The sequence below is a fragment of the Phacochoerus africanus genome, chromosome 1, assembly GCF_016906955.1.
Source record: "Phacochoerus africanus isolate WHEZ1 chromosome 1, ROS_Pafr_v1, whole genome shotgun sequence".
Taxonomy (NCBI): Eukaryota; Metazoa; Chordata; class Mammalia; order Artiodactyla; family Suidae; genus Phacochoerus; species Phacochoerus africanus.
Window position 1 is genome coordinate 277443771 of NC_062544.1, and position 26896 is coordinate 277470666.

General features: G+C 44.9%; 1 protein-coding gene across 2 annotated transcripts in view; it reads left to right on the forward strand.

Moving 5' to 3' along the window:
- ITSN1 (intersectin 1) overlaps window positions 1-26896 on the forward strand; it is a 235828-nt gene that overhangs the window by 155886 nt on the left and 53046 nt on the right. For both annotated transcript variants that reach the window (XM_047795839.1, XM_047795833.1), the window contains exons 20-25: window positions 7394-7641; window positions 11280-11439; window positions 15868-16073; window positions 16831-16913; window positions 21925-22091; window positions 25887-25932. In XM_047795839.1, the coding sequence (XP_047651795.1) occupies window positions 7394-7641; window positions 11280-11439; window positions 15868-16073; window positions 16831-16913; window positions 21925-22091; window positions 25887-25932 (910 nt within the window). The remainder of the gene's footprint in view (window positions 1-7393; window positions 7642-11279; window positions 11440-15867; window positions 16074-16830; window positions 16914-21924; window positions 22092-25886; window positions 25933-26896) is intronic.

Sequence of the window (26896 nt, forward strand, 5' to 3'; positions counted from 1 at the left end):
GGAGGTCACAGACGCGGCTCGGATCCCGCGTTGCTGTGACTCTGGCATAGGCCTGTGGCTACAGCTCCGATTCAACCCCTAGCCTGGGAACCTCCATATGCCGTGGGAGCGGCCCAAGAAATAGCAAAAAGACAAAAAAAGAAAAAAAAAGTAATAAAGATGTTTTTAAAAATTATATAGATCTACATATACAGATAAACCCCATTAAAACAGCAGAAACAATATGTAGAGTATAATTATATCTGATTAACTAAAAACCATATGGGTGTGTATGTGAATGGTTATATGTATATAATTCACAGTTTCACAATGTAGGCATCAAACTTAACAGCAGTTACCTCTGGGGAGTAGAGAAGGGGGCTTTCATGCTTAATGTTATGTACTTCCATTTTCATACTTACCAGAGTTTCCACATTTGTAATTTTTAATACAACACTTAAAGTAAATCCAGCTTTGACAAGTATAACAAGAATGTCTAGCCAGGCCTGGAAGATACTTGTTTTATCTCAGACATCCCGAGTATGGAACAAAGGGACTGTGCTACTAGGGGTACTGTATTCTCTTGCTGAAGGGACAGCGATGGTGTCTTCATTTTATACCACAGAAGGCAACACGACACCCCCCTGCAGTTCCCATTGTGGCACAGTGGAAACAAATCTGACTAGTACCCATGAGGATGCAGGTTCGATCCCTGGCCCCTCTCAGTGGGTTGGGGATCGATGTTGCTGTGGCTGTGGCACAGCCTGGGAATTTCCATATGCTGTGGGTGCTGCCCTAAAAAGAAAAGAAAAGGAAAAAGAAAAGAAAAACACCCCAAATGGAATTCAAGTATATTATCTTTGTGACGTTAATCAGTATCCAAAAAAGAGGAAACTGATATGTAATAATAATTTTTTTTTTTTATTTCATGAAGTTAAGAAACATGCTCATGAAAAATATGCACTCGAACATGCCTCCCAGCCTGTGCTGGTTGACTAATCAGGAGTTCACTTAGTTTTGTGGGCACGGTAATCAGCAGAGTCTCGGATTTCTCAAACTTCTTTGAAAAATAGCTAACTATAGCGCTTAGATTTTAGAAGTCCAGCAGCGTTTCCTGTTTTAATGTAGTCAGTCTTGGAGGGAGGCTCTAAAAAATATTTTGCTTTTGAAAAAAGCTTGATTTTCAGCCCAGTTTTCACCAGAAATATTTTTTCATGATTAACACAAACGAAAGTGGTATTTTATAAACGGTCCTGTTCTAAATGATGTTGATAATACAAAGAAATATAAGATACTGTGTGCCAGCTGTATGTTTAAAATCATTTCAGAAAAATAGGGAGGGAGTTGCTGGTGGCCTAGCGGTGAAGGATTTGGCATTGTCATTGCTATGGCTCCAGTTTGATCCCTGGCTCCAAAATTTCTGCATGCTGCGGGTGCGGCCAAAAAAAAAAAAAAATGAAAAAGAAAAATAGAAACACAGGAAAAGGGCAATGTATAGTGATGTTCCCAATGAATGCTCACTAACTCTGCTAGGAATTTGAAAAGAGAAAAGGGGGGAGTTCCCTGGTGGCTCAGCCAGTTAAAGATCCAACATTGTCACTGCTGCGACTCTGGGTCGAACCCTGGCCCAGGAACTTCTGCATGCCATGGGTGTAGCCAAATAAAATTTTTAGGAGTTCTCATTGTGGCTCAGAGGAAATGAATCGGACTAGCTTCCATGAAGACGCAGGTTCAATCCCTGGCCTCACTCATTGGGTCAATGATCCGGCATTGCCGTGAGCTGTGGTGTAGGTCACAGACACGGCTCAGATCTGATGTGGCTGTGCACAGCTGTGGCATAGACTGATGGCTGCAGTTCAGATTTGATCCCTAGCCTGGGAACTTCCATATGCCACGGGGGTGACCCTAAAAAGACCAAAAAAAAAAAAATTTTTTTTTAAATAAATAAAAGAGGAAAGGAATCAGAGTGAGCTGATGTACTTAGGGAAGACTTCTGAATGGAAGCATCTTAATTGACATGACAAGGAAGTTTGTGTGCCTCCTGGCTTTGCTTATTTGCTCCTAATCTTTTTTTTTTTTTTTCTCTGTATTCGAGCCACACACCAGGCTTATAGAAGTTTGATGACTACGGGTTGAATCAGAGCTGCAGCTGCCAGCCTCTGCCACAGCCACACCAGATCTGAGTCTCATCTGCAACCTACACCACAGCTCTTGGCAATGCTGGATCCTTAACCCTCTGAGTGGGGCCGGGGATCGAACCCGAATCCTCATGGATACTAGTTGGGTTCATTTCCACTGAGCCACCATGGGAATCCCTCTCTCCTAATCTTGTGTTTCTCCACAATGGATTGGCATTTCGAGTAAAGTTTTTCAAATCCAGAAAGAAATATTTATCATTTTCTTATGGCACCCTTTGTGCTTTTTCTAAGTGGTTCATTTAATTTAGTGGGGTTTGGGGTTTTGTTTGTTTTTTGGTTTTTTTTGTTGTTGTTGGTTTTTTTCTTTTAGGGCTGCACCTGTAGCATATGGAAGTTCTCAGGCTAGGGATTGACCAGACCTGCTGCTGCCAGCCTACACCACAGCCATAGCAGTAGGGGGATCTGAGCCACATCTGTGACCTACACCAAAGCTCAGATCCTTAACCCAGTGAACAAGGCCAGGGATCAAACCTGAATAGGATACTAGTTGGGTTTGTAACCTGCTGAGCAGTGATGGGAACTCCGTAATTTAGTGTTGAGAGTGAATTTTTATTATATCCTCTGAACCTTAAAATTAGTGGATTCCTATAAGAATAAATCAAACTAATTGAGACTATTGCTCATTCAAGTTGTTTTTTTGTTTGTTTGTTTTTTTCCACTGCACTTTCGATGCAAGGAAGTTCTCGGGCTGGGAATCAAACCCAAGCCTCAGCAGCAACCTGAGCTACTATAGAGACTATGCCAGATCCTTAATCTGTTGCACCATGGCAGGAACTCCTGTTTATTCAAGTTGACTCCTGAATCTCCCTGGCTAAAAGTGAAATACTAGATAGAGTTCCCTGGTGGTGCAGCGGGTTGAAGATCCAGCGTTGTCACTGTGGCTTTGGTCATTGCTGTGGTGCCAGTTGGATCCCTGGCCCAGGAACTTCCACGTGCCATGGGCATGGCCAAAAAAAATGTATTTTATTTTATTTATTTATTTTTGCTTTTTAGGGCCACCCTCGCGGCGTATGGAAGTTCCCAGGCTAGGGGTTGAATTGGAGCTGTAGCTGCTGGCCCACGCCACAGCCACAGCAATGCCAGATATGAGCTGCATCTGTGATCTACACCACAGCTCACAGCAACACTGGATCCTTAGGAGTTCCTGTCGTGGCTCAGTGGTTAACAAATCTGACTAGGAACCATGAGGTTGCAGGTTCAATCCCTGGCCTTTCTCAATGGGTTAAGGATCCGGCATTGCCGTGAGCTGTGGTGTAGGTTGCAGACGAGGCTCAGATCTGGCGTTGCTGTGACTCTGGCATAGGCTGGCAGCTACAGCTCTGATTAGACCCCTAGCCTGGGAACCCCCGTATGCTGTGGGAGCGGCCCTAGAAAAGGCAAAAAGACAAAACAAAAAAACAAAAAACACTGGATCCTTAGCCCACTGAGCAAGGCCAGGGATCGAACCCACAGCCTCGTGGATCCTAGTCGGGTTCATTAACCATTGAGCTAGGAAGGAAATGCCAAAATAATTTTGTTTTAAAAAGTGAAATACAGATTCCACTATTGCCCTGAAGCGTGGCTGAAACTCTTGTTTGTAGGATTAGAGGCTGCCTGGCACCCGCTCCCCTTCCTGAGTCACACAAGCCCCTTTCAGTGGTAAAGCCTGCTTTCTGTCCTATCAGGGGCCGGGGCTGGGTGTGGGTTAACTAGAGTGTGAGCTAGACCTGCCTGTCGGGTGGGACATTTCCTTAGGCCTTCAGATTCAATTCCAGATGTCAACCAAAAGTCTGCTTAGCCAGATAAGACCCCTGTGTCTCTAGGGGATGGCAGTCGGTCACAGGACATAAAGCAGCTGACAGTCAAGGAGGTCCAACTAGGACAGGCCAGTAGGAATTTCAGAGAGGCTATGGTCAGACATCACATTCTAGCCCTTAAAGGAAGGCAGGAAGATCCACCCAGAGCACCTAGCGTCCTAGGCAGGGAACTCCCTGTAGAGAACCAGACATCTCTGATAACCTAAAATGAGGGTCACGTAGAGGCCAGGTTTTCAGATCAGGAATTGCAGTAGAGTCCAATCTAGACAGCAGGAGAGATGGCTTTAGAAAACCTTGTCATGGAGTTCCCGCTGTGGCACAGTGGGCTAATGAGCCAGCTTGTCTCTGTAAGGTTGCTGGTTTAGTCCCCAGCCCTGCACAATAGGTTAAGGATCCAGCATTGCTGCCGCTGTGCTGTGTGTGGGTCACAGTTGTGGCTTGGATTCGATCCCTGGCCCAAGGGACTTCCATATGTGGAAACATGCAAACAAAAAAAGCAAACAGACAAAAACCTTATCATTAAACCTGTCTTAAATGCCAGGCAGTGTTCTAAATATTTATCACTGCTCACAACCACTATGATAAGACAGGTGCTGTTATTATCCCCCATTTTATAGGTGAAGAAGCCAAGCCAAGAGATTAACTTGCCCAAAGTCAACAAGCTAACGCATCGTAGATGTGGTATTAAGTTAAAACTGAGGTGGGGCTTCTGTTGTGGCTCAGTGGTAATGAACCCGACTAGCATCCATGAGGATTCGGGTTCGATCCCTGGCCTCGCTCAGTGGCTCAAGGATCTGGTGTTGCTGTGGCTGTGGTGTAGGCCGGCAGCTACAGTGCTGACTCGACCCCTAGCCTGCGAACTTCCATAGGCTGCAGGTGTGGCCCTAAAATTTAAAAATTTAAGAAAGAATGAAAACTGAGATAGTGTAATTGTAACCCCTCCTCTTGATTATTATACTTTGCAATCTTGAAGCAAAGTGTTTGTGTGTCTGGCTCAAACTCCTCTCTCACTGCTGACGTCCTCTGGGTCCGGGGACATGTGGAGGGGGACCTGGCTGTGGAACTTGCCGTAAAGGTGGGGAAGCCCTGGCCCAGAAACAGCTGTATTTCCAGTGCAAAGCAGCTCCAAAGGTAAAACATGTCGTAATAGCACCAATAAATAGAAACGCGAAAGGAAAGGCATCTGGCCGTTTGGCAAAAACAAGATCCAAGTAGAAGACGTGTTATCTTAAATCCTCCTCTTCAGAAACAGTTGAAGCTGCCCAGAAAAAGGAAAGAAAGAAGAAAACCATCTGGGGAACTGAATGAGAAGTGGCCCACGTGCTCACGTTGATACAAGCGTCAGCGAGAAGGGCGGAACAGGAGAGCCACAAATAGAAACTTTGGAGGCAGTGTTGTGCTTTATCTTGGGGGAACTCCTTTTTGGAGAATTCTTAGCTTTAGCAATTGCTTTTATCCGTGGCCATAAGGGTTCCCCAAGGTGGAGCAGCAAGGACGCTCTCCTCCATACTGAATACTCTACGAATAACGTGTAGAATTAAGCAGTAAGCCCTGAATTCTACTTTCTCTACTCATGCCCTAGGCATTAAAAAAAAAAAAATTCAAATAAGCTAATAAACATTATACTGCATTATTCTACACTGAGTTCCTTGCTTTTTTTTTTTTAAATGAATTTTTGAATGGACTAGAAAACTGGTGTTTTTGCCACGTTTTCCAAAATCATTAAGACTGTACCTGGAGTTCCCGTCGTGGCGCAGTGGTTAACGAATCCAACTAGGAGCCATGAGGTTGCGGGTTCGATCCCTGGCCTTGCTCAGTGGGTTAACGATCCGGTGTTGCCGTGAGCTGTGGTGTAGGTTGCAGACTCGGCTCGGATCCCGAGTTGCTGTGGCTCTGGCGCAGGCTGTTGGCTACAGCTCCGATTGGACCCCTAGCCTGGGAACCTCCATATGCCACGGGAGCTGCCCAAGAAATGGCAAAAAAAAAAAAAAAAGACTGTACCTACTTGTTTCTGTGACTTCAAGAAAGCAATATTAAGGTCCAGTGAGGTTTGGTTCAATGGATTTCCACCTTAGGCCGTATATTGCAGGATAAAAATACGATACGTTCTCTGACAAAACCTTATTTGACTAACTGTAATGAAAATAATTTTTTCTTTCTTTTTCTTTTTTTTTTTTTTTTTTTTTTTGCTTTTTAGGGACACACCCACGGCAAATGGAGTTTCCCAGACTAGGGGTCGAATTGGAGCTACAGCTGCCGCCCTACGCCACATCCACAGTAACATGGGATCTGAGCCACATCTGCTACCTACACTGCAGCCAATGGCAATGCCGGATCCCTGATCCACTGAGTGAGGCCAGGGATCAAACCCACATCCTCATGGATACTAGTTGGATTCGTTTCCACTGTGTCACAACAGGAACTCCAATTTTCTAGTAGTAAATGATACTGCCTTCAAATTGATCTCCTGTTGCTCTTATATAGTGGGGGTAACTTGTCAAGATAAGTAGATTCATTCTGGTGATTTTGACTAATCTTTTTGAGCCAGAATTAAAATAAAATGCAAACATTAAAAGCAACATTATAATAAATCTCAGTGAAATTTTTTAAACAGCAGAATTATATATTCCCATGTGCAGTTTTATAAATATTAAAGTTTACACAGAAGAAAACCATAGGACTTTAATAAAACTAATTGTCACTCTAAAGAATTACTTCCTTAATTTTCTCATCACGTGTCTGTGGAGTTTTATTTTTTATCTCTTGTGCCTGCAGCATATGCAAGTTCTTGAGCCAGGGCTTGAACCCACAGCACAGCAGCAACCCACTGTGCCACAAGGGAACTCCTCTGTGGAGCTTTTCAGTGGCTAATGGCAGCACCCAGCTTTACTTGCTATAGAAACTTTCTAATCTAAGGCTGCAGTTTCTATCTTTCTTGTCCTGATGCTGAGTAAATACTGCGTAGTTATAGAATGCCAAATTTGCATTGATTGTACCCTTTGCTTTCAGTTTTAATAAATCTAAATCAAATTATTTTAAAAAATTTTATGACTTCTTAAGTAATGAAGTCTGTCAGATCACTTTCCAAATTGCTCTAATTCAAAAGAGCTCTAAAAATTTAAACTGTGGGCCTTATTAGGCCTCCAAGCACTTCTTAATTGCCATTAGAGAGAGGAAAAAATAAAACAGCTACGCAAGCACAAAGCGTGGGGACTTGAATTACAGCATCTACTACTTCTTCAGAGTTGATGTTCAGAGACCATTTTTCCAGACTCTTAGACCGAGAATAAGGTGAAGAACTGTCTGTGCTGTGTCTTAGTGTGACGGGTCACAGATGGGGGTTTTGTTCTGATTGAGTGTTTGGTGTCTTTAGGGGTTGATTTAGTTCCACTGAAATTAAACTTTGTGACTTTCATGCAGGTGGACGAAAGCCAAACTGGAGAACCGGGGTGGCTTGGCGGAGAATTAAAAGGAAAGACAGGATGGTTCCCTGCAAACTATGCAGAGAAAATCCCAGAAAATGAGGTTCCTGGCCCCGTCAAACCAGTGTCTGACACCACCTCCACCCCTGCACCCAAACTGGCTGTACGTGAGACCCCCACCTCATCGGCCGTGACCTCTGCAGAGCCTTCCACGACCCCTAACAACTGGGCTGACTTCAGCTCCACGTACGTGTAGAATGCTTTCTTTCGTTTTTTTTAACATGGATATTATATATTTTTTTAATTTAATTGATGTGTAGTTGATATACAGTATTATGTTAATTTCTGCTGTACAGCAAAGTGATTCGGTTATAGAATGCTATTTCCGGTTATTTTTGAAATCCCAACTTAGTGATCTTTTTAAGGGTTTTTGTTTGTTTGTTTCTTTCTTTTTACAGCCCCACCTGTGGCATATGAAAGTTCCCAGGCTAGGGGTCCAATCGGAACTGCAGCTGCCGGCCTCTGTCACAGCCACAGCCACACCAGTTCTGACTGCATCGGTGACCTACACAACAGCCTGCAGCACTGCCAAATCCTTAACCCATTGATCGAGGCCAGGGATCGAATCCTCAGCCTCATGGACACTATGTTGGGTTCTTAACCCACTGAGCCACAACAGGAACTCCAGTTTTGATTGTTTTTTGGCCCCACCCATGGCCTATGGAAGTTCCTGGGCCAAGGATCAAACCCTCACCACAGCAGTGACCCAGCCATAGCAGTGACAATGCCAGATCCTTAACCGATAGGCCATGGGTCCTTAAGTGTTACAGTGGGTTGGACCTCTGCATAATGTTCATGGCCACTGTCTCTGACTGGTCTTCTGGCAAATTGTGGATCACATTCTCTGAGCTGGAGTGAATTATATTGTTGCTCAACAATGATCTGCCCTGAGATAAAATGAAACCTCGGACCTCGTTTCATTCAGTAATTTTTCTGTATCTTTTTTTTTTGTCTTTTTGCCTTTTTCTAGGGCCGCTCCCTCGCCATATGGAGGTTCCCAGGCTAGGGGTCTAATTGGAGCTGTAGCCGTTGGCCTATGCCACAGCCATAGCAACAACAACACGGGATCCGAGCCTTGTGTACAACCTACATCACAGCTCACAGCAACACCGGATCCTTAACCCACTGAGCAAGGCCAGGGATTGAACTTGCAACCTCATGGTTCCTAGTCGGATTTGTTAACCACTGTGCCATGACAGGAACTCCTGTATCTTTCATTCTTGCAGAAGAAGTGGAGAAATACAGTTTCCTAATGATCTGCTTAACACCTACATCAGCAAATATTCAGAGTCATTTCCTGCATGTAAATAGCATTTTTTTTCTTTTTTTTGCTGGGCAGAAACAGAAGTTGAATTCAGTCATGTGGTTTTGAGTAAGATAGAAAGCTGTTTCCTCCAAAGCTTTCCTCTTTCATCAGGCCTGTACAGAGGTACCGCAGAGTGGATGGATGTGTGCTCTTGGCCATTTTAATGCTGTGCCTTTGGCATCAGGACATGGCATTAAAAACAGCCTGTAAGGAGAGTTTTGAAATGATAGATGAAGCCAGTGTCCACATTTCCAGCTCTAGGACTGATCTAGGTGTGCAATTGTCTAAATATGTTTCATGCTGGCCTTCAAATAAAAGTGAGGTTAGAAGTGTTTTCAGTTTTTTTTTTTTTCCAAGTCTAAGCATCTTTCGCAAGAAACAATAATTGAAGGAAGGAGTGAAGGCATAATGCTGGCAAAAGAGCAGGTGGATCAAGTAGAGGACAGAGAGCCAGCTGTGTTATGCTCAAGGGCAGGAGGAAGTGGAGGGAAGGATATGAGGAACGGCAAGTTTTTCAAACTTCTATTTTCATGTAAAAGGTTGAAAGCGCTAAAGAAGGTCCTGTCTATCTAATTTCTGCTTAAAAGTAGTCTTCTGTTAGCATGACTGAAACCAAGTTGAAATTCTCCTCTCTTGATCTCCCCCCCCTCCACCCCCCGCATCCCTGGCATGCAGAAGTTCCCAGGCCAGGGATCAGACCCACGCCACAGCAGTGACAGTGTTGGATCCTTAACCCGCTGAACCACAAGGGAATTCTGATTTTTTTTTTTTTAATTGAAGTGTTGTTGGTTTACAATACGTTGTTAATTTTAGGGGTACGGCAAAGTGATTCCGTTAGGTGTATATATTTTTTCTCAGATTATTTTCCATTATAGGTTATTATAAGATACTGAATATAGTTCCCTGTGCTGTACAGTAGATCCTTGTTGCTTATCTACTTTGTGTATAGTAGTTTGTATTTCCTCTCTTGATCTTGATTAAAAAGTTCTGACTTTTTAAACTACAGCTTAGGCTAAAATAGAAGGCAAATAACCATGTTTTCCGGGATTTTGTTTTGCTGTGGATCCAACCAGTGTGACGCTTTTGCTCAATAAATGTGTGGTCTGCAGCTTTCCTGCTATAATTATGGGCATCTTATTTTCCAAACCCTGAATCAGGATAGGCTGGCTAACAAAGGAAAAAAAATTTTTTTTTTTTTTTGGCTGCCCTTATGGCATGTGGAAAGTCCCAAGCCAGGTGTCAAACCCAAGCCACAGCTGCGACCTAAGCCACTTTGGTGGCAGCACTGGATCCTTAAGCCCTGCACCACCAGGAAGCTCCTGGAAATACTTTGATTTTCAAATTTGCTTATGTCTTATATAGATGTAGAACGATAAATTACATTTAAATCTGTACTCAGGAGTTCCCGTCGTGGCACAGCGGAAACAAATCCGACTAGGAACCATGAGGTTGCAGGTTCGATCCCTGGCCTCACTCAGTGGATTAAGGATCTGGTGTTGCTGTGAGCTGTGGTATGGGTCACAGATGCAGCTCAGATCCCATGTTGCTGTGGCTGTGGTGTAGGCCAGCGGCTACAGCTGCAATTTGACCCCTAGCCTGGAAACCTCCATATGCCACAGCTGTGGCCCTAGAAGAGAGAGGGAGGGAGGGAGGGAGGGAAGGAGGGAAAGAAAGAAAGAAAGAAAGAAGGAAAGAAAGAAAGAAAGAAAGAAAGAAAGAAAGAAAGAAAATCTGTACTCATACAAATGTGTTTACTTTATAAAAATCACAAAATTAAAGCTGTTTCAGTGATCAGGACAACCAGTTGCTCTAAGAGTACCTGGTGCTTGCTGTGTGATAATGGGACAGAGAAAAGGTATGACGCAGCGCCAGCTGCCAAACTGGCACCTTCTCACACATGGTGTGAGAATTCTTTTTTTGCTGAGCCAGCATTGTTATTGCCAATGAAGATAAAGGGCCTGGTGAGGATGTTTCTCTGGCCTTTTTGAGTTACAGAGTATTTCCCTATGCACTGTTTCACGTGACCCTCACAACGAACCAGGGTGGCCGAATGCTCCCATTTTATCAATGTGGAAATCAGGATTCAGAGGAAACGACCATAATTTGCCTGAGGTCCATTGCTAATGTGCGACATGGACTCAAACTCAAGTCCAGTACTCTTTTCCTCCCTTTCCTGTTGTTTTGGGGGATTTTGTTTTTTTGTTGGTTATGTTGTTCTTTTTTGGTCACCCCACAGCATACGGAGTTCCTGGGCCCAGGGATGGGATCAGATCCAAGCTGCAGTTGCGCTGTCTGCTACAGCTGCAGCAACCCTTCGGATCCCTAACCCACTGGGCTGGGCCAGGGATCAAACCTGTGTCTCAGCACTCCAGAGCTGCCACCGACCCCCTTGTGCCTCAACAGGAACTCCTCCCCTCTTGTTCTTGTACTTAGAAAGCCCCATACAGTGTACTGGTTTGTGTTTACTGTGGACACGGGGAAGTCCTTGCTGCTCATGGTGGCGTGCCTTTCCTTCCAGGTGGCACAGCAGCACGAATGAGAAACCAGAAACCGACAACTGGGACGCGTGGGCAGCCCAGCCCTCCCTCACCGTCCCGAGCGCCGGGCAGTTAAGGCAGAGATCGGCCTTCACTCCAGCCACGGCCACCGGCTCCTCTCCATCTCCTGTCTTAGGCCAGGTAAGAACATCCGAGGGAGCGGGAGGACCCAGCGTGCTGTTCAGGATGGACAGATTCTGCAAGTGCTTGTAGATGCTGTCATTTCGGAGGGAGCCTCGTCCTGTGTATCTGGGCCGCTGGCAGTGCCGGCTCCAGCTTTCCCAGGAGAGGCTGCCAAGGAGCCCCAGATACGTGGGGAGTGAGGACAGCTCAGAGCAGGGTAAACTGTCTGGGTCGGTCAGGGAGGCTTCCCTGGCAACATGGCGTTTGAACATCATTTTACTAGGAAACGAACAGGGCTGCCGTGTCAGACAGAAAATACTTCGAAGGGAGGCTTTAGTAGGAGATCAGAGTGTGTTTCAGGAAAATCATGGATCAATCCATTTGGCTAGACCATTGCCTATTTATCAGAAAAGATAGAACAATGACAGAATTTTTTAAAAGTAGTTTTTTTTTTTTTTTTAATTTTGTGATTGCGCCTGCAGCATATGGAAGTTCCCCAGCCAGGGATTGAATCCGCGGCATATTATGGCAGTGGCAGATCCTTTAACCCACTGCACCAGGCTGGAGATCAAACTGGCCTCTGCATTGACCCGAGCTGCTGCAGTCGGATACTCTTTTTTTTTTTTTTTTTTGTCTTTTTGCTATTTCTTTGGGCCGCTCCCGCGGCATATGGAGGTTCCCAGTCTAGGGGTCCAATCGGAGCTGTAGCCGCCGGCCTACGCCAGAGCCACAGCAACGCGGGATCCGAGCCGCGTCTGCAACCTACACCACAGCTCACGGCAATGCCGGATCATTAACCCACTGAGCAAGGGCAGGGACCAAACCCGCAACCTCATGGCTCCTAGTCGGATTCGTTAACCACTGCGCCACGACGGGAACTCCTGCAGTCGGATTCTTAATGCACTGTGCCACCGCAAGAACTCCTAGACAGATTACTGATTAATGTGAGGCTCTTAAATGCCTTACTAAGAAAATAATTCTGAAAAGGTGAAGGTGGCGATTCTGAGTAAATACTTCTACTTGGAGTTCCTGTTGTGGCTCGGCGGAAACAAATCCGACTAGTAACCATGAGGATGGAGGTTCAATCCCTGGCCTTGCTCAGTGTGTTAAGGATCCGATGTTGCTGTGATCTGTGGTGTACGTTGCAGTCAAGGCTTGGATCCCACATTGCTGTGATGTAGGCCAGCGGCCTCAGCACCAATTCGACCCCTAGCCTGAGAACTTCCATATGCCATGAGTGAGGCCCTAAAAGGCCAAAAAAAAAAAAAAAGAAATTCTACTTAACACAGTAAAGGGGAGAAATTTCTATAAATAATCCATCAAACCAAAGAGAGAAATTTGCCCATCTGGCAGGCAGTGGGGTGTCAGGGATGGTTTCTGATCTGGGAAACCAGATTGAACGTGGGTCCGAGCACATGGGCGTGGAGGTGATATGTGCAGGGGGGATTGGAGTGGAGGACACGGGGACAGTGACAACAGTGAGAGGGTGGAATCCCGATGCCTGTGGGGGCAGAGAGGAAGGGAAGGGTCTGGGATTGAGAAAAAGATTTGACTTATTTATTTATTTTGTCTTTTTAGGGCCACACCTGCAGCATATGGAGGTTCCCAGGCTAGGAGTCAAATCAGAGCTGCAGCTTCAGGCCTACACCACAGCCACAGCAACATGGAATCCAAGCCACACCTGTGACCTACACCACAGCTCATGGCAACGCCAGATCCTTAACCCATTGAGCCGGACCAGGGATCAAACCCGAATCCCCAAGGATACTGGCTGGGTTCCTTATTGCTGAGCCATAATGGGAACGCCCCAAAATAATTGACTTTCAAGGGGATCAAGGAACACAGAAAGAGAAATTGATTTTTAGCTATTGATGTGGATTTTGGACTGTTAATTTTAAGGTGCACGTGGCCCATCCAGCTAGTCCTGTCTGTCACTTGGAACATAGGTCAGATCTAAGGAAACGTGGGAGGTCTTTGATGGAGAGAGTGTGCAGGAGAAAATGGAAATTGTGCAGAATATGTGTCTAGAGGAAGGGCAGCTCCTGACTGAGGGGTTCCTTTCCGTTGCATCTGTCCCAGCTCAGTCATGGTGACTCTGGAGGAGGAGGAGGGCTCGGGGCCAGGAGATGAGGGGAGGAGGTGCGGGATGCTGATGCTCATATTATTATTATTATTATTATTTTGTCTTTTTGCCTTTTCTAGGGCCACTCCTGTGGCGTATGGGGGTTCCCAGGCTAGGAGTCTAGTCGAAGCTGTAGCCACCGGCCTACGCCAGAGCCACAGCAACTTGGGATCCTAGCCGTGTCTGCAACCTACATCACAGCTCACGCCAATGCCGGCTCCTTATCCCACTGAGCAAGGCCAGGGATCTAACCTGCAACCTCGTGATTCCTAGTCGGATTCGTTAACTACTGAGCCACGACGGGAACTCCCGCTGATGTTCATATTATTAAAGGTGGTGGTTCGGGCAGAGAGGAGGCCATTCAGTGTGGCAAGTAGAGAGTTATTTGCAGCCTGGGAAAGCGTGGGATAAACCAGAAGGCAAAGGGATACAGAGGAAATGATAGGTGGGAACATGGAAAGATTTTGGTGAAAGAAAAGAGAAGGAGCACAGTAGAAGGGGGGCATCAGGAAAGGCAGGAACCAGCCACATGGTCGCTGGAGAAAGGGACTGACAAATTAAACACCAGAGAATCTCAGTGGTGTGTGATGTAAGGTAGAAACAGCGTGAAGGAGTTCCTGTTGTGGCTCAGCAGTAACGAACCCAACTAGTATCCATGAGGACACAAGTTTGATCCCTGGCCTCGCTCAGTGAGTTAAGGATCTGGCGTTGCTGTGAGCTGTAGCATAGGTTGCAGACACAGCTCAGATCTGGCATTGCTGTGGCTGTGGTGTAGGCCAGCGGCTGCAGCTTCAATTTGACCCCTAGCCTGGGAACCTCCGTCTGCTGTGGGTGCAGCCCTAAAAAGACCAAAAAAAAAAAAAAAAAGATATTGTCCTGGTTTTGGAAAAGATAATAAATGCCTCCCCTGCCTTTCCAGCCTCATCTCCTCCTCCACCCCTCCATGAAACTAGGCCGCTCGCAGCCCCGGATTGTGCTCCTCCTCCTGGACCCTTTGCCGGATAGCACCTCGCGGCCGTGCCCTCCACCTGCAGTGCCCTCCCTCCGAAGCCCTAGTTGTCAATGTCCTTCGTGGCTCAGCTCAAACGCTGCCTCCTCCGCAAACCTTGCCCTCTTGCCCTCAGGCAGCATGAACCTCTCTTTTCTCTCCATCCCCACCATGAACAGTTGGAACCCCTTTTTAGCATATTTCATTCTGCCAGGTGGTATATGTAGTTGTTCCTCCTTCATTGTGAATTCCTTGGTAATAATTCCATACTGTCCGTTTTTATAGTGCCTTATGGGTCTTTTTAAAGTTTTATTGGGAGTTCCCTCTGTGGCTTAGTGGGTTAAGAACCCAACTAGCATCCATGAGGATGCGGGCTTGATTCCTGGCCGGGCCCAGTGGGTTAAGGACCCAGCATTGCCCCAAGCTGTGGTGTAGGTTGCAGACGAGGCTCAGATCTGGTGTGGCTGTGCTGTGCCGTAGGCCTGCAGCTGCAGCTCTGATTTGACCCCTCGCCTGGGAACTTCCATATGCTGCAGGTGCAGCTCTAAAAAAGGGAAAAAAAAGTTTTATTGAGGTATAGTTGATGTAGAGTATTGGGATAACTTCTACTGTACAGCAAAGTGATTCAGAAATATATATACACATCCATTCTCCTTCAGATTCTTTTCCCATATAGATGATCACAGAATATTGGGTAGAGTTCCCCGTGCTCTACAGCTATTCTCTGGTTTTATGGTTAATAAAATGATTTAACCTAAATTATTTTGGGGAGGCGTTTTATTCATCTTTGTATATGCCTTGCACAGAGATGTGTAATACATAGTGATCACAGTGCATTGATGCTTCTCCAATCTTATTTCTCTACAAAGGAACTAAAACAAGCCCCGTCCAAAGGGCACATTTCCCATGTCCACCTAAACTGAGATGTGTCTGCTGTGGTATTAATCCTCGGCTAAACATCCAAATCAGATTGGAAATTGGCGGGGGGATAGGGTTGCCCAGAGCAACTTGAGAGTTAAAACGGAAACAAAATAGAAAAAGGCATGCAGCCAGGTGCAACAGAATAACTACCACCTCCTGACTTATTTAGAGAATTCTAGATAGCCAGACCAGCTAGAATAGGCTGGCAGGTTTTCATCTCCACTTCTGGAAATAAACAGTTACTGAGAACAATGGGACGCGGAGCATCCATGCTGGGCTGAGGCAGCAGCCTCTGTGGCTGCATGTGGGCCATGCGTGTGTCAGCTGAATTGATAGTAATCACAAAGTGGTGGTGCATGTGGGTAAAAAATCACCAAGTAATGAGAGGTCCTTTGTGTTCTTCCACACACACAAGGGTGAAAAGGTGGAGGGGCTCCAAGCCCAAGCCCTGTATCCTTGGAGAGCCAAAAAGGACAACCATTTAAATTTTAACAAAAATGATGTCATCACCGTCTTGGAGCAGCAGGACATGTGGTGGTTTGGAGAAGTTCAAGGCCAGAAGGGTTGGTTCCCTAAGTCCTACGTGAAACTCATTTCAGGGCCCATAAGGAAATCTACCAGGTATGATGTTTGTGTTTCTCTGCTTCTATTGGCTGAAAAACATATTAGGCATCAAACTCGCGTTGGCACTAGTTAAGATGCACAGATAGGAGTTGCAGGATTATTTTGTCTTCTGGATCTGCAAACATGGGGTTCGTGCCAACGGAAGAGAGCCTCTTACAGATGCATGGCCATTTTTCCCTTGCTCATAGAAGCTTGTGTATCTTGTTTTTCACTGACTTGTGCAAGAGGGAATTCTACTCTGAGACCTGGAACATTCTTGGGGATTTGTTGGAGATTTTGCCTCTCTTCATGCTTAGTACCCAGTACTGTGCCAGATACGCAGCAACACTTAAGAGGCCCCAAGTATTGGGGGAACTCACTGGAAGAATGAATTATCTTTTTCATTGGGAACCTTAGAGCATGGAAACTTGACACAAAGGTGGTTGTTAAATTATTGCTCTAACCATATAGATGGTCAAAACCAACCATGAGCTTTAAGAAGAGATGAAGAGCATAAGTATGGGACGGGTACCTGTCAGTCATGCTTTGAAAAAGACCAGCATGTGTGTATCCAGCGAAGTGCTGACAAACAGGATGTGAGGCCAGAGTCAGGCCCTGGGAGCCCCTTGGGACATGTTTTGACTTAGCTCAGTGCATCTATTTCAGCTGTAGACTGCCAACGTTTCAGGTGTGAAGCGGTTTTGAAAAAGAAACATCAGTGTCATTTGTACTGTTTTAAGGATGAAAATTAAAGTTGTCTCTCTGCCCCTTGCAGCATGGATTCCGGCTCCTCAGAGAGTCCTGCGAGTCTAAAGAGAGTAGCTTCCCCAGCAGCCAAGCCGGCCCCATCAGGAGAAGGTGAGATCCTGCGTCAAATGATGTCCCTTAGAAGGTGGAGGAAGCTGTGTGATAGATACAGTGAATGTCTGAAATGAGGTCGGATTTCGTTTTGAAATAGTCAACATTAATTTATGTTTCTTGTATTAAAAGAAGGTAGAATGAAGTTTAGCTCTTATAAAGTCAGAGGACTTGGTGGAGACTTCTCAAAATAGTATTAGATACATCGATCATGTATCAAAAAGAAGACTGGCTTTTTCTTTTTTTTTTTTCTTTTCTTCTTTTGACGGCTGCACCTGCAGCATACGGAAGTTCCCGGGCCAGGGGTTGAATTGGAGCTGCAGCTGAGGCCTGTGCCATAGCTCGCAGCAACACCTATCCGCTGAGCAAAGCCAGGGATTGAACCCACATCCTCACAGACACTACGTCAGGTTCTTAATCTGAGGAGCCACAGCCAGAACTCCAAAACTGAAATTTCGAATTATGTTTGACTGTGAGCTCTCTGACTTTTGGAAGAGGCCCATCCACGACGGACCAAGGTCTCTGAGCATCTCTGTAGCTAATTCATGGTCATTGCTATTTTCTGACTTACAGATAAGTGTTTTGTTTTAAAACCATCACTGTACAGTTCAGTAAAGCTGTCACAGTCACATCAGATGCCACTGCCCCAAATGAAATAGGAGTTTAATTTCTGTGTCACATGGGAATAACTACACAGCATTATTTAGGCCTAAAAATTTCATGCGGGGTGTTTATTACACAAATAATTCATTGCTTTATTTCCCCATCTTTACCTGATGACATAATTGTATGGATTATACATGCCAGTATATGGTACAGGTTTAAAACTGAACAGAAGCTACATAGTTCAGGCTGTCATAGTAAAAATCTCCTGTCTTTTCTACATTGGCTCTAGCCATCATCAGAACACTAATTGAAAAGTAAGGCTACCAAGTCAGACAGGCTTTCCTTGAAGAAGCCTAAACAGTATTTGTAGCTAATAGATGTCTCCCCGGTTGTATAGTAATTTCTCATCGGTTCCTTGCATAAATTCCACGAGGGTAGCTTCTTTCATGTAGTTTGTTTGCCATTACAAGACTGTGGCTTCCTTAGAAGCCTTGCCCTATGAAAAATACAATTACTGAAACAGTCGTTTCCATGGACACAGCAAGGACAAAGGTTTCATAGTGATTTAGACAGTAACAAAGTCACTTTTTCAAGAGGCATTCCTGAATGAAGTACAAAAAAATGAGGGAGTTCCCGTAGTGGCTCAGGGGGTTAAGAGCCCAACATACTGTCCCCAAGGATGCAGGTTTGATCTCTGGCCTTGCTCAGTGGGTTAAGGATCCGGCGTCGCCACACGCTGCAGCGGAGGTACCAGATGCAGCTCAGATCTGGTGTGGCTGTGACTGTGGCTATGGCTGTGGCGTAGGCCGGCAGCTGCAGCTCTGATTCAACCCCTAGCCTGGGAATTATATATGCCGGTATATGGTACACGTTTAAAACGGAACCAGAGGTCGCAGATGTGGCCATTCAAGAAAAAGAAAAAGAAAAAAAAAAGTTAAAAAAAAAGTTTTGGTTTATAGGAAGAGCTATAAAACCTCATCATCACGGAACGAGTCCAGCGTTCTGTTGTATCCAGTTCTTGCCGTTACCACCAAAACAATCCTTAGCATCGTGCTCTGCATTCATTCTTGTCATCTTAATGACTTTTTTTATCCACTGATAGGAGGACAAGGCAAAAAGGTCGTTTCAACCCAGGATATGTAGTCAGTGCTGTGTAAGGCAAGTTATATGTGCGCCCCCTCTCCCCACATTCAGTGTTTATATCCACTAAGTCTCACCGGAGCCCCAGAGCGTATATCCTGGCTCACGCCAGTGACCATATAATCTTAGTCATGCCTTCACTCCCTCATCCAGAAAATGGGTATAATAATTGCCCCTTGAGGTAGAAAATTATTGCGAGGATGATGAGAGAGCACATGTAAGCTTTTAGAATAAAGGTCAGCAAGTGTCTGCTACTTTTATTTCCTTTATTTTGCTTCATTTCCTGGATGGGTGACAAAGCCACTTAAGGCAGGGAGCATTCCCATCAGCAGTGATGCCGACGAATGCTGATTTGTTTTGAAACGGCTCCTGAGGCCTCCACACTTAAGTCCTCAGCCCCACACAGATTCTGAAAGTTGAGCAACGGAAGAGAGTTAAGCTCTGACCTCACTTGGCATTGATTACATCCATTTCGAAACGCTTTAGGTTAGAAACATGAAGAAAAACTGCCAACCAGGGAGTTCCTTTCATGGCTCAGCAGTTAGTGAACCCGACTAGGAGCCATGAGGACGCAGGTTCGAAGCCTGGCCTCACTCAGTGGGTTAAGGATCTGATGTTGCTGTGAGCTGTGGCGTAGGTCACAGGCAAGGCTCAGATCCCCAGTTGTTGTGGCTGTGGTGTAGCCCGGGGGGGGGGGGGGTAATAGCTCCTATTCCACCCCTAGCCTGGGAACTTCCTTATGCCATGGGTGCAGCCCTAAAACATAGGAAGAAAAAAAAAAAAAGAAAAGAAAAACTGCCGGCCACCCTGAATGTGGGTGGAAGACCTTGGCACCCGAAATTCTGAGTGAAGGTCCTCACGTGTGTTAATGAACCACTTATCAGCCGTCTACTAAATGGAATCAGATTTAAAGAGAACCATAAAGCGGGTTAACTAGTTTGGGAAGCTCCTAAAAATGGCCAGCACCCTGCGTTAACATCTAGGGCGGAGGGTCTGCGTGGTTAGGAGCCCCTGCAGATCTCTGCTCACATCCCTCATTTTTGCTGAATCCTGATTGGCCTCGCAGATGCCGGGGCACACACAGGGCCCACAGAGCCACAGTCTGTCCCCTCTCCTTGATATCTGCCGCTGCAGGATGAGGTTCAGCCAGAGCTCGTGCCTCTGAAGTTTCTTAAGCGTTTCAAACGTTACTCCACAACTTGGATCCCCTTTTCAGAAAGTGACTTTTAAGTGCAGGAATCCCTGGGGGAAGGACTGATTGCCCAGAATCCCATCTGAAATGGCCAAGCACGAGCTAAGGAAGAACAAACAAGGGAGCAGAATGAAAAGGGATGGATCGGGCTATTGAGAAAGCAGAAGAAGGAGTACGTCAATGCAAAGTCCTTATTAAATTTAGCTGCCGCACTTGGTTTCCACGTGTGGGCAACCATTTTTCCAGTTTACACTGGGAGGTGTGTGTTACCCATGCCGGAGGGCTAAAGCAGTCTCCTGTTCTCCCTCACACGATCCGATGACCTTTCACCTCAGGGGTCAGCTGGCCTCAGCCTACAGGTCAGCACGGCTGAAGCTAAAGCAGCCCCTTGGAGAGCTGCCCCACTGGAGGCATGTAGAAGTTCCCGGGCCAGGAATCAAACCCTCCCCACAGCAGCCACCCGAGCCATGGCAGTGACAATGCCAGGTCCTTCACCTGCTGCACCACTGGAGAACTCCAGAGGCTTTGTGATTTTCTGGGTTTAACTTTCCTTAGTGCCTCCTGCAGAGGCTCTTATAATTAGCCAAAGGATTCCTCTATACTAACTGTCTGCCTATTGACAGTAGGCTCTGCATTGACTGTCATATGAAATGTTAGCAAGAAACACACCATCCATCATAAAACAAAGTTTTCTAGTAAATGGTGGTTTATTTTAATTGCTTTTTTTTTTTTTTTTTTTGCTTTTTAGGGCCACACCTGCAGCATATGGAAGTTCCCAGGCAGGTGTTGAATCCAAGCCACAGCTGCAACAACCCTGGATCCTTTAACCTACTGCATCAGCCAAGATTCAACCTGCGTCTCCACTGCGCCACAGCAGGAATTCCTTTAAAAAATTTTTTTCTTATTGCTTTTTTAAAAATATACAAAGGCCTAGGGAAAAATGGAGAAAAAAGTGGAAATAAGAAAGTTAAGTTCATTTTCCTGTAAACCTTTTATTCTCTACCTAATGTAATGACTAGAATTTTGTGTCAAGTAATCTTTGTTTCTCAGCCTTTTTTTTTTTTTTTTTTTTGGTCTTTTTAGGGCCACACCGAGGCATACGGAGGTTCCCAGGCTAGGGGTCAAATCAGAGCTACGGCTGCTGGCCTACAGCACAGCCACAGCAATGCCAGATCCAAGCCACATCTGCGACCCACGCCACAGCTCTCGGCAACACCAGATTCTTAACCTACTGAGCAAGGCCAGGGATCGAACCCACAACTTCATGGTTCCTAGTCGGAGTCATTTCCACTGCGCCACAATGGGAACTCCTCGATGTCCATTTTTAACTAAATAAAGTATATTTTAAATTTTGCATTTTAACAGCTTCCTGCTGTCCGTGTGTGTGATACAATAGGACTTAAGTTTTCACTGAGGCACTTGAATAATGAAAAATGTGTCTTATGTTAATTTACATAAAGGATAGACCATGTCTAAAAGTTTCTAAAATGGTGACTGGGTACCTTTAAAAGTGAATTTTGGGACCTTCCCTTGTGGTGCCGTTGGTTAAGGATCCAGTGTTGCCGCAGCTATGGTGTAGGTCACAACCTCGGCACGGGTTCAATCCCTGGCCCGGGAACTTCCACATACTGCAGGTGCGGCCAAAAACCAAAAGTGAATTACAGATATTTGATGAGCCAGTGCATCCAATGTAGTGTTCAGCACAACCTTGGTGCTCAGTAAAAGTTCATTTAAATGTGCAAACCATGTACGAAAAAACCATGGCTCGAAATCGGAGGTCATGCTGGGTGCTCTTGTTGGTAGACATGCAATTGATTTTTTACTGTTGTTCCTGGGCCTGGGTCTTCACAAGAATTGCTTCCCTGACTGCGGTTGGGGAATTTGGAGCCCGGGGCCGGGGGGGGGGGGGGGGGGTGGGGGTTGGCAACTCTGTATTTTATCTGCTGTGACTAGCCTTTCTCTTGAATGGACCTTATCCTCATGTCCTTATTCATAAACTTGCTTTTGCAACGCTGTCTGGGACTTCTGTAAACAATCAAGCTCTCTCTGTATCTCCCTCTTTCTCCCCACCAGAATTTATTGCCATGTATACTTACGAGAGCTCTGAGCAAGGCGATTTAACCTTTCAGCAAGGGGATGTGATTTTGGTTACCAAGAAAGATGGTGACTGGTGGACAGGAACAGTGGGCGACAAGTCCGGAGTCTTCCCTTCTAACTATGTGAGGCTTAAAGATGCCGAGGTAAACCCACCTTAACTGTTTCCTCTCCCTTTCTGTGCAATGATTCTCTTCCTGGGGAGTCGTGATGTTTGCTGGTAGAACATCATTATTAGGTTTTGCTCATAAGTCTTGGAACGTGACAGCAAATACAGTGTGACCTGTAATGTAATTATTTGAACTTGTTTACTGGTGTTGTGAGGTCAGCCTTGGCTTCCCAGAAGCAGAAGAGCCCCCAGTGCCCCGCCCCGCCCCCACCCCAGGACTCAATGGAGGCTGCCCTTGGAGGGTGGTTTGAGTGTAACTGGCTTAGGATTTGGCATAAATACTCTTTTTTTTTTTTGTCTTTTTGCCTTTTCTAGGGCTGCACCCACAGCATATGGAAATTCCCAGGCTAGGGGTTGAATCGGAGCTACAGCTGCCGGCCTACACCACAGCCACAGCAATGCCAGATCCAAGCCACATCTGTGACCTACACCACAGCTCATGGCAATGCCGGATCCTTAATCCACTGAGCGAGGCCAGGGATCGAACCCGAAACCTCATGGTTCCTAGCAGGATTTGTTAACCACTGAGCCACGGCGGGAACTCCCGGAGTAAATATTTTTGATGAAGTCTTCACAGTCACTGATTTGGGATGCCCCAAGAAAGATACACAGCAATATTTTGTCCACATAAACAAAAGTATTTTGGTGATACTGATCCCAGACTATTGGGCAGTAGAGTTTTTAGAATTTCTGTTTTTGCCGACTCAGTAGGAAGACACAGGATCTGAGAGATGGGTACACTTTGGCTAGACCTTAGTATCTCTGTTGATCGGAGACTGAATTTATTTTATTTTAAAAAACTTTTATTACAGTTGCTGTACAATGTTCTGTCAATTTCTGCAGTACAGTAAAGTGACCCAGTTACACATGTATAATCTGTTTCTCACACTCTCCTCTATCGTATTCCATCACAGTGATTGGCTATAGTTCCCTGTGCCACACAGCAGAATCTCATTGCTTTTCTGAATTTATTTTAAATGCTCTTATCTTTATATATTAGAAGTGGCTCCCAAATGTTATGATCGGGGCCCTAAAGATTCAGTGGCAAAAAATGTGATCTTGAGATAGCTGAAGATTAATGAAATGATGGCGTGGGCCTGCCAGAGTTTGGGAGCCCCTCTCGTAGTGGCCAGTTTCAAGTTAGTGGAGAATTTCAGGTTATAAATGTCATCATTTAACAGACCCATAGCTGCCTGGGAATCGAGGCTGGGCCTCGTGATAAGCAGTAGTGGGTCTGCCATCAGCTTCTTCACCTTCCCTGTAGCTCCCAGGAGTAGTTTTATTTGCTTGGATATTTTTTCTTTCTTTCTTTCTTTTTTTTTTTTTTAAGAGAGTGTCATCATTTTTATTTTGTTTTGTTTTTGTTTTCCCTTGCTTTGGTCTTGAGAATAGTAGCCTGCTGAGATTCCCCTGGAGGGATATACATAAGTCTGCTTATCCTTGAAGAATTTGGCAGAAGCTGGAATTTGTCCTTCTGTAGGACAAATGACTGCTGTAGGGCAGTCGTTGTATTGTCCTCTGCCCACCTGGAGAGGGAACATTCAACTCTTCTTCAGGCCAGTTAGATCCATTAAGAACCATGGAGATGCTGTTTCAGAGGAGCTGGGAAAAACACATAAAAAATGAAACTCTGCTACCATGCTTGAAACTCTTAAAGTGGCTTTCCTTTGGGGTCAGTTAAGCACAAAAACCATTACTTATATTATAGTTTAATAAATTAGTTTTCTACCCCAAACCACCCAAAGTCTGTAAGTGAAAAAAAAAAAATTTTTTTAAGGTGAGCTGAGTTGTCAAGTGCTTTCTTAACCACAGTCTTAAGTTATCAGCCACAGCTTTCTTTATAAATTTTAGTTGCATAATATAACAATTTTAATATAATGCTAATTTTTAAAGAAAAATTGAAATGTAATAGATAATAATAAATACTAAGTATGAAAGCCATACAAAATGGGATAAAATATAGAATAAATTTCCTATGTGTCTCAGCATATTTTCCATTCCACTTCTCCAGAGGGAGTCACTTAATCTGTTTCTTAAGATCCATGATATAATAATCTGTGTGAATGGAATTGTGTTTAAATGTATGTGTTTTATTCTGTAAAAAATAAAAATAAAATTTCAGAATTAAATTATCAGCCACAGAAGAAGAAGCAGTGCGAAAGATACTGGACAAACATTTAGGCACATTATTTCATAATGGAAAAAATTGAAAAAGGCAGCTCTTTCATCCTACTTAGACATAGAGTTCAGTGTATAAGGCCGTATCCTGGCAAACTTAAAAACTGGACGTACCCTCAAATGCCAGAATTGAGCTGTGGACTCGGGGGAAGCCGTCCTCGTCCTGCTTCCTTCTCTGCCTCAGCAGGGCTGGGGCGTGTAGCCTGCGGCAGGTTTTCTGCTGCATTCTTGAGAAGCACCAGGACAGAAGCTGATCGGCTGAGTCCTGTCTTGGCTTCTGTGCTGGCTGTGGTATTTAAAAGGGAGCACGTTGAAGCTGCTTTAAACTGTATCACCGGGTATTGCCAAGTGCTTTGTTTTTTTACACAATTTAGAGAGTGTGTTATAAGCCTGCACTGGGAAAGTAACTGGCCATTTGGAATCTCATTTCATTAGTTTTCCTTCATTTCCATCCCCACAGCCTATCCAAATGGCAAGGGAGTTTGGTATTGGATATCTTGGTTAATAGCACAATCACAGTAACCATTTTCATTCAAGCTCTCCCTGCTAAATGGTTGTTGAAGTGCAGTATACATACAGAGACAAGGATGAGTTGTATTCCTGGTAGAGAAATTACATATTTTTTATTCTTACAGTTACTCCCGTCTAGTTAATTAAGCTTTTTGTTTTGGTCTCTTTTAATTGGAGTACTTAATTTACTGAAAGACGGGAACCCAGGAGTGAAAATTAATTCAAAATAAAGCACTTTGTAATGACAGATTACAGGCTGGCCCCTGGCCCAGCTCGAGGTCTCTGCTGGGCTTACTCAGCTGGTTTAAAATTCCATGAGTATCCATGAAGGAATTCAACCCCAGAGCACTTTTGGAACACTTAGTAGTTGGGGGGAAAAAAGAAAAATTGTCTGCTTCTAAGAGCTGTGTGTCGGGCATTAAAAGAGAAATTTCGGTGTTTAAGCAGCGTAGTAAGATTTGGGTGGGAAGGATTTGAGGATGAGGCTGCCACTTTGAATAACGAGATGGGGGAAGGAGGGTTTGAATTGCCACTGTATTGTTTACTTAAAAAAAAAAAAAAAGGGGGCCCTAAAACAAATGTACCAAAATATCTATATATGCAAGTATTAAATCTGGGTGTTAGACTCACATGGATGTCTCTTGTAGTCTCTGTACTTTTTTACGTGTGAAATAGTTAATATGTAATCATTTGGACAAAAAGCACAAGCTTAGTGTTTAGGGTGTGGATTATTTAGGGTCTTCCTGGTGGGGCACCCCCAGTTTGACAGGACCTGGGGACATGATACTTTCATGTGACACACGGTCAATACCGGAGCCCTCTGGGACCCTAGAGTGCCATGTACCTTGCTCATTTTTCCCTTAAGAAAAGGGTAAAAGCTGCGGGTTTTAAAGTACTTATTTTGCCCCATATTTTCCCAGTACACACCATCATGTCAGGAGATACGATGCTACTGTGTTCCTCCAGAATGAAAAAGGGGAATTTAGGGGATCAATCTGGTTTGCGTCTTCATCATTAATTGCTTTTTAAGTTGCTTGACCAAAACTCTTCTGTATGCAAATGAGACCTTCTGCTCTGTTTTAAGGGCTCTGGAACTGCTGGGAAAACAGGGAGTTTAGGAAAAAAACCCGGTAAGTTGCAAACCCCGATGCTTCTTTTGCACTGTTTTAAATGTAATTGATAGTTGTTCCAGTCTATGTTAAGACCGGAGCCTTATAAAAAAAGAAGACGACGACAAAAGAATCTTCCCTAAGAGTGTTTGGGGGTGGCTTCTTTCCTGGGAATCCATTAATAATGTGTATAGATGGCTGGCTATGAAGTATGGATGTAACTTCCCACGTCGGGACATAACCAGACAGAATGTTCTCGTAGCATATGAAGAAACAGTTCGGGCAGGATGTGGGAAGGTGTAATGCCTGGAGCTGGAGGATGGAGGGTCAGCTACCACTTAGCTCCTCTTGTCACCTGCAGGATGCCCCCTTTTTTTTTTCCTGAAAGTATATGTAGTCCCAGGACATAAAAAGTAGAGCAGCAACAGGTATTACCAGAGCATGGGTCCTGTTCATTTAGAAGCCACTAAAGGGTGGTTTTCCCTCAGGTACACAGCAAGGGTACATTGTCGTCATCCCTCTGAATTCAAAGTGTTTTCACTTATTTAAACAAAAATCACATGTTCTATAAATAGAAGCATGAAAGAAGGAAGCAGATGTGAACTCACATGGCTGGTACGGCCTGTCTTCCTCCTCTAGGTCATTTGAGCTTTTTTTGCTGTTCCAGCCTTAAGAAATTACAGGTTGAAAGAGTCACCTCGGTGCCACTGAAGGATTTGTGTATCTGTGTCTGGTGCTCAGCTGCAAAGGCTGAGGAGAAGTGGTTTTTCAGGTAGTCGTAGGATTTTAGTCAGACTCAGAGATCGGACCACCCAGGTTATGTTTTAACCATCAATATGCAATTTTGTCCCTATTTTTTGGGGCCGCCCCATGGCATATGGGTTCCCAGGCCAGGGATCAGATCTGAGCCGCAGTTGTGACCTACGCCGGGTCCTTTAACCCACTCTGTCTGGCTGGGGATGGAACCTGTGTCCTGATGCTGTGC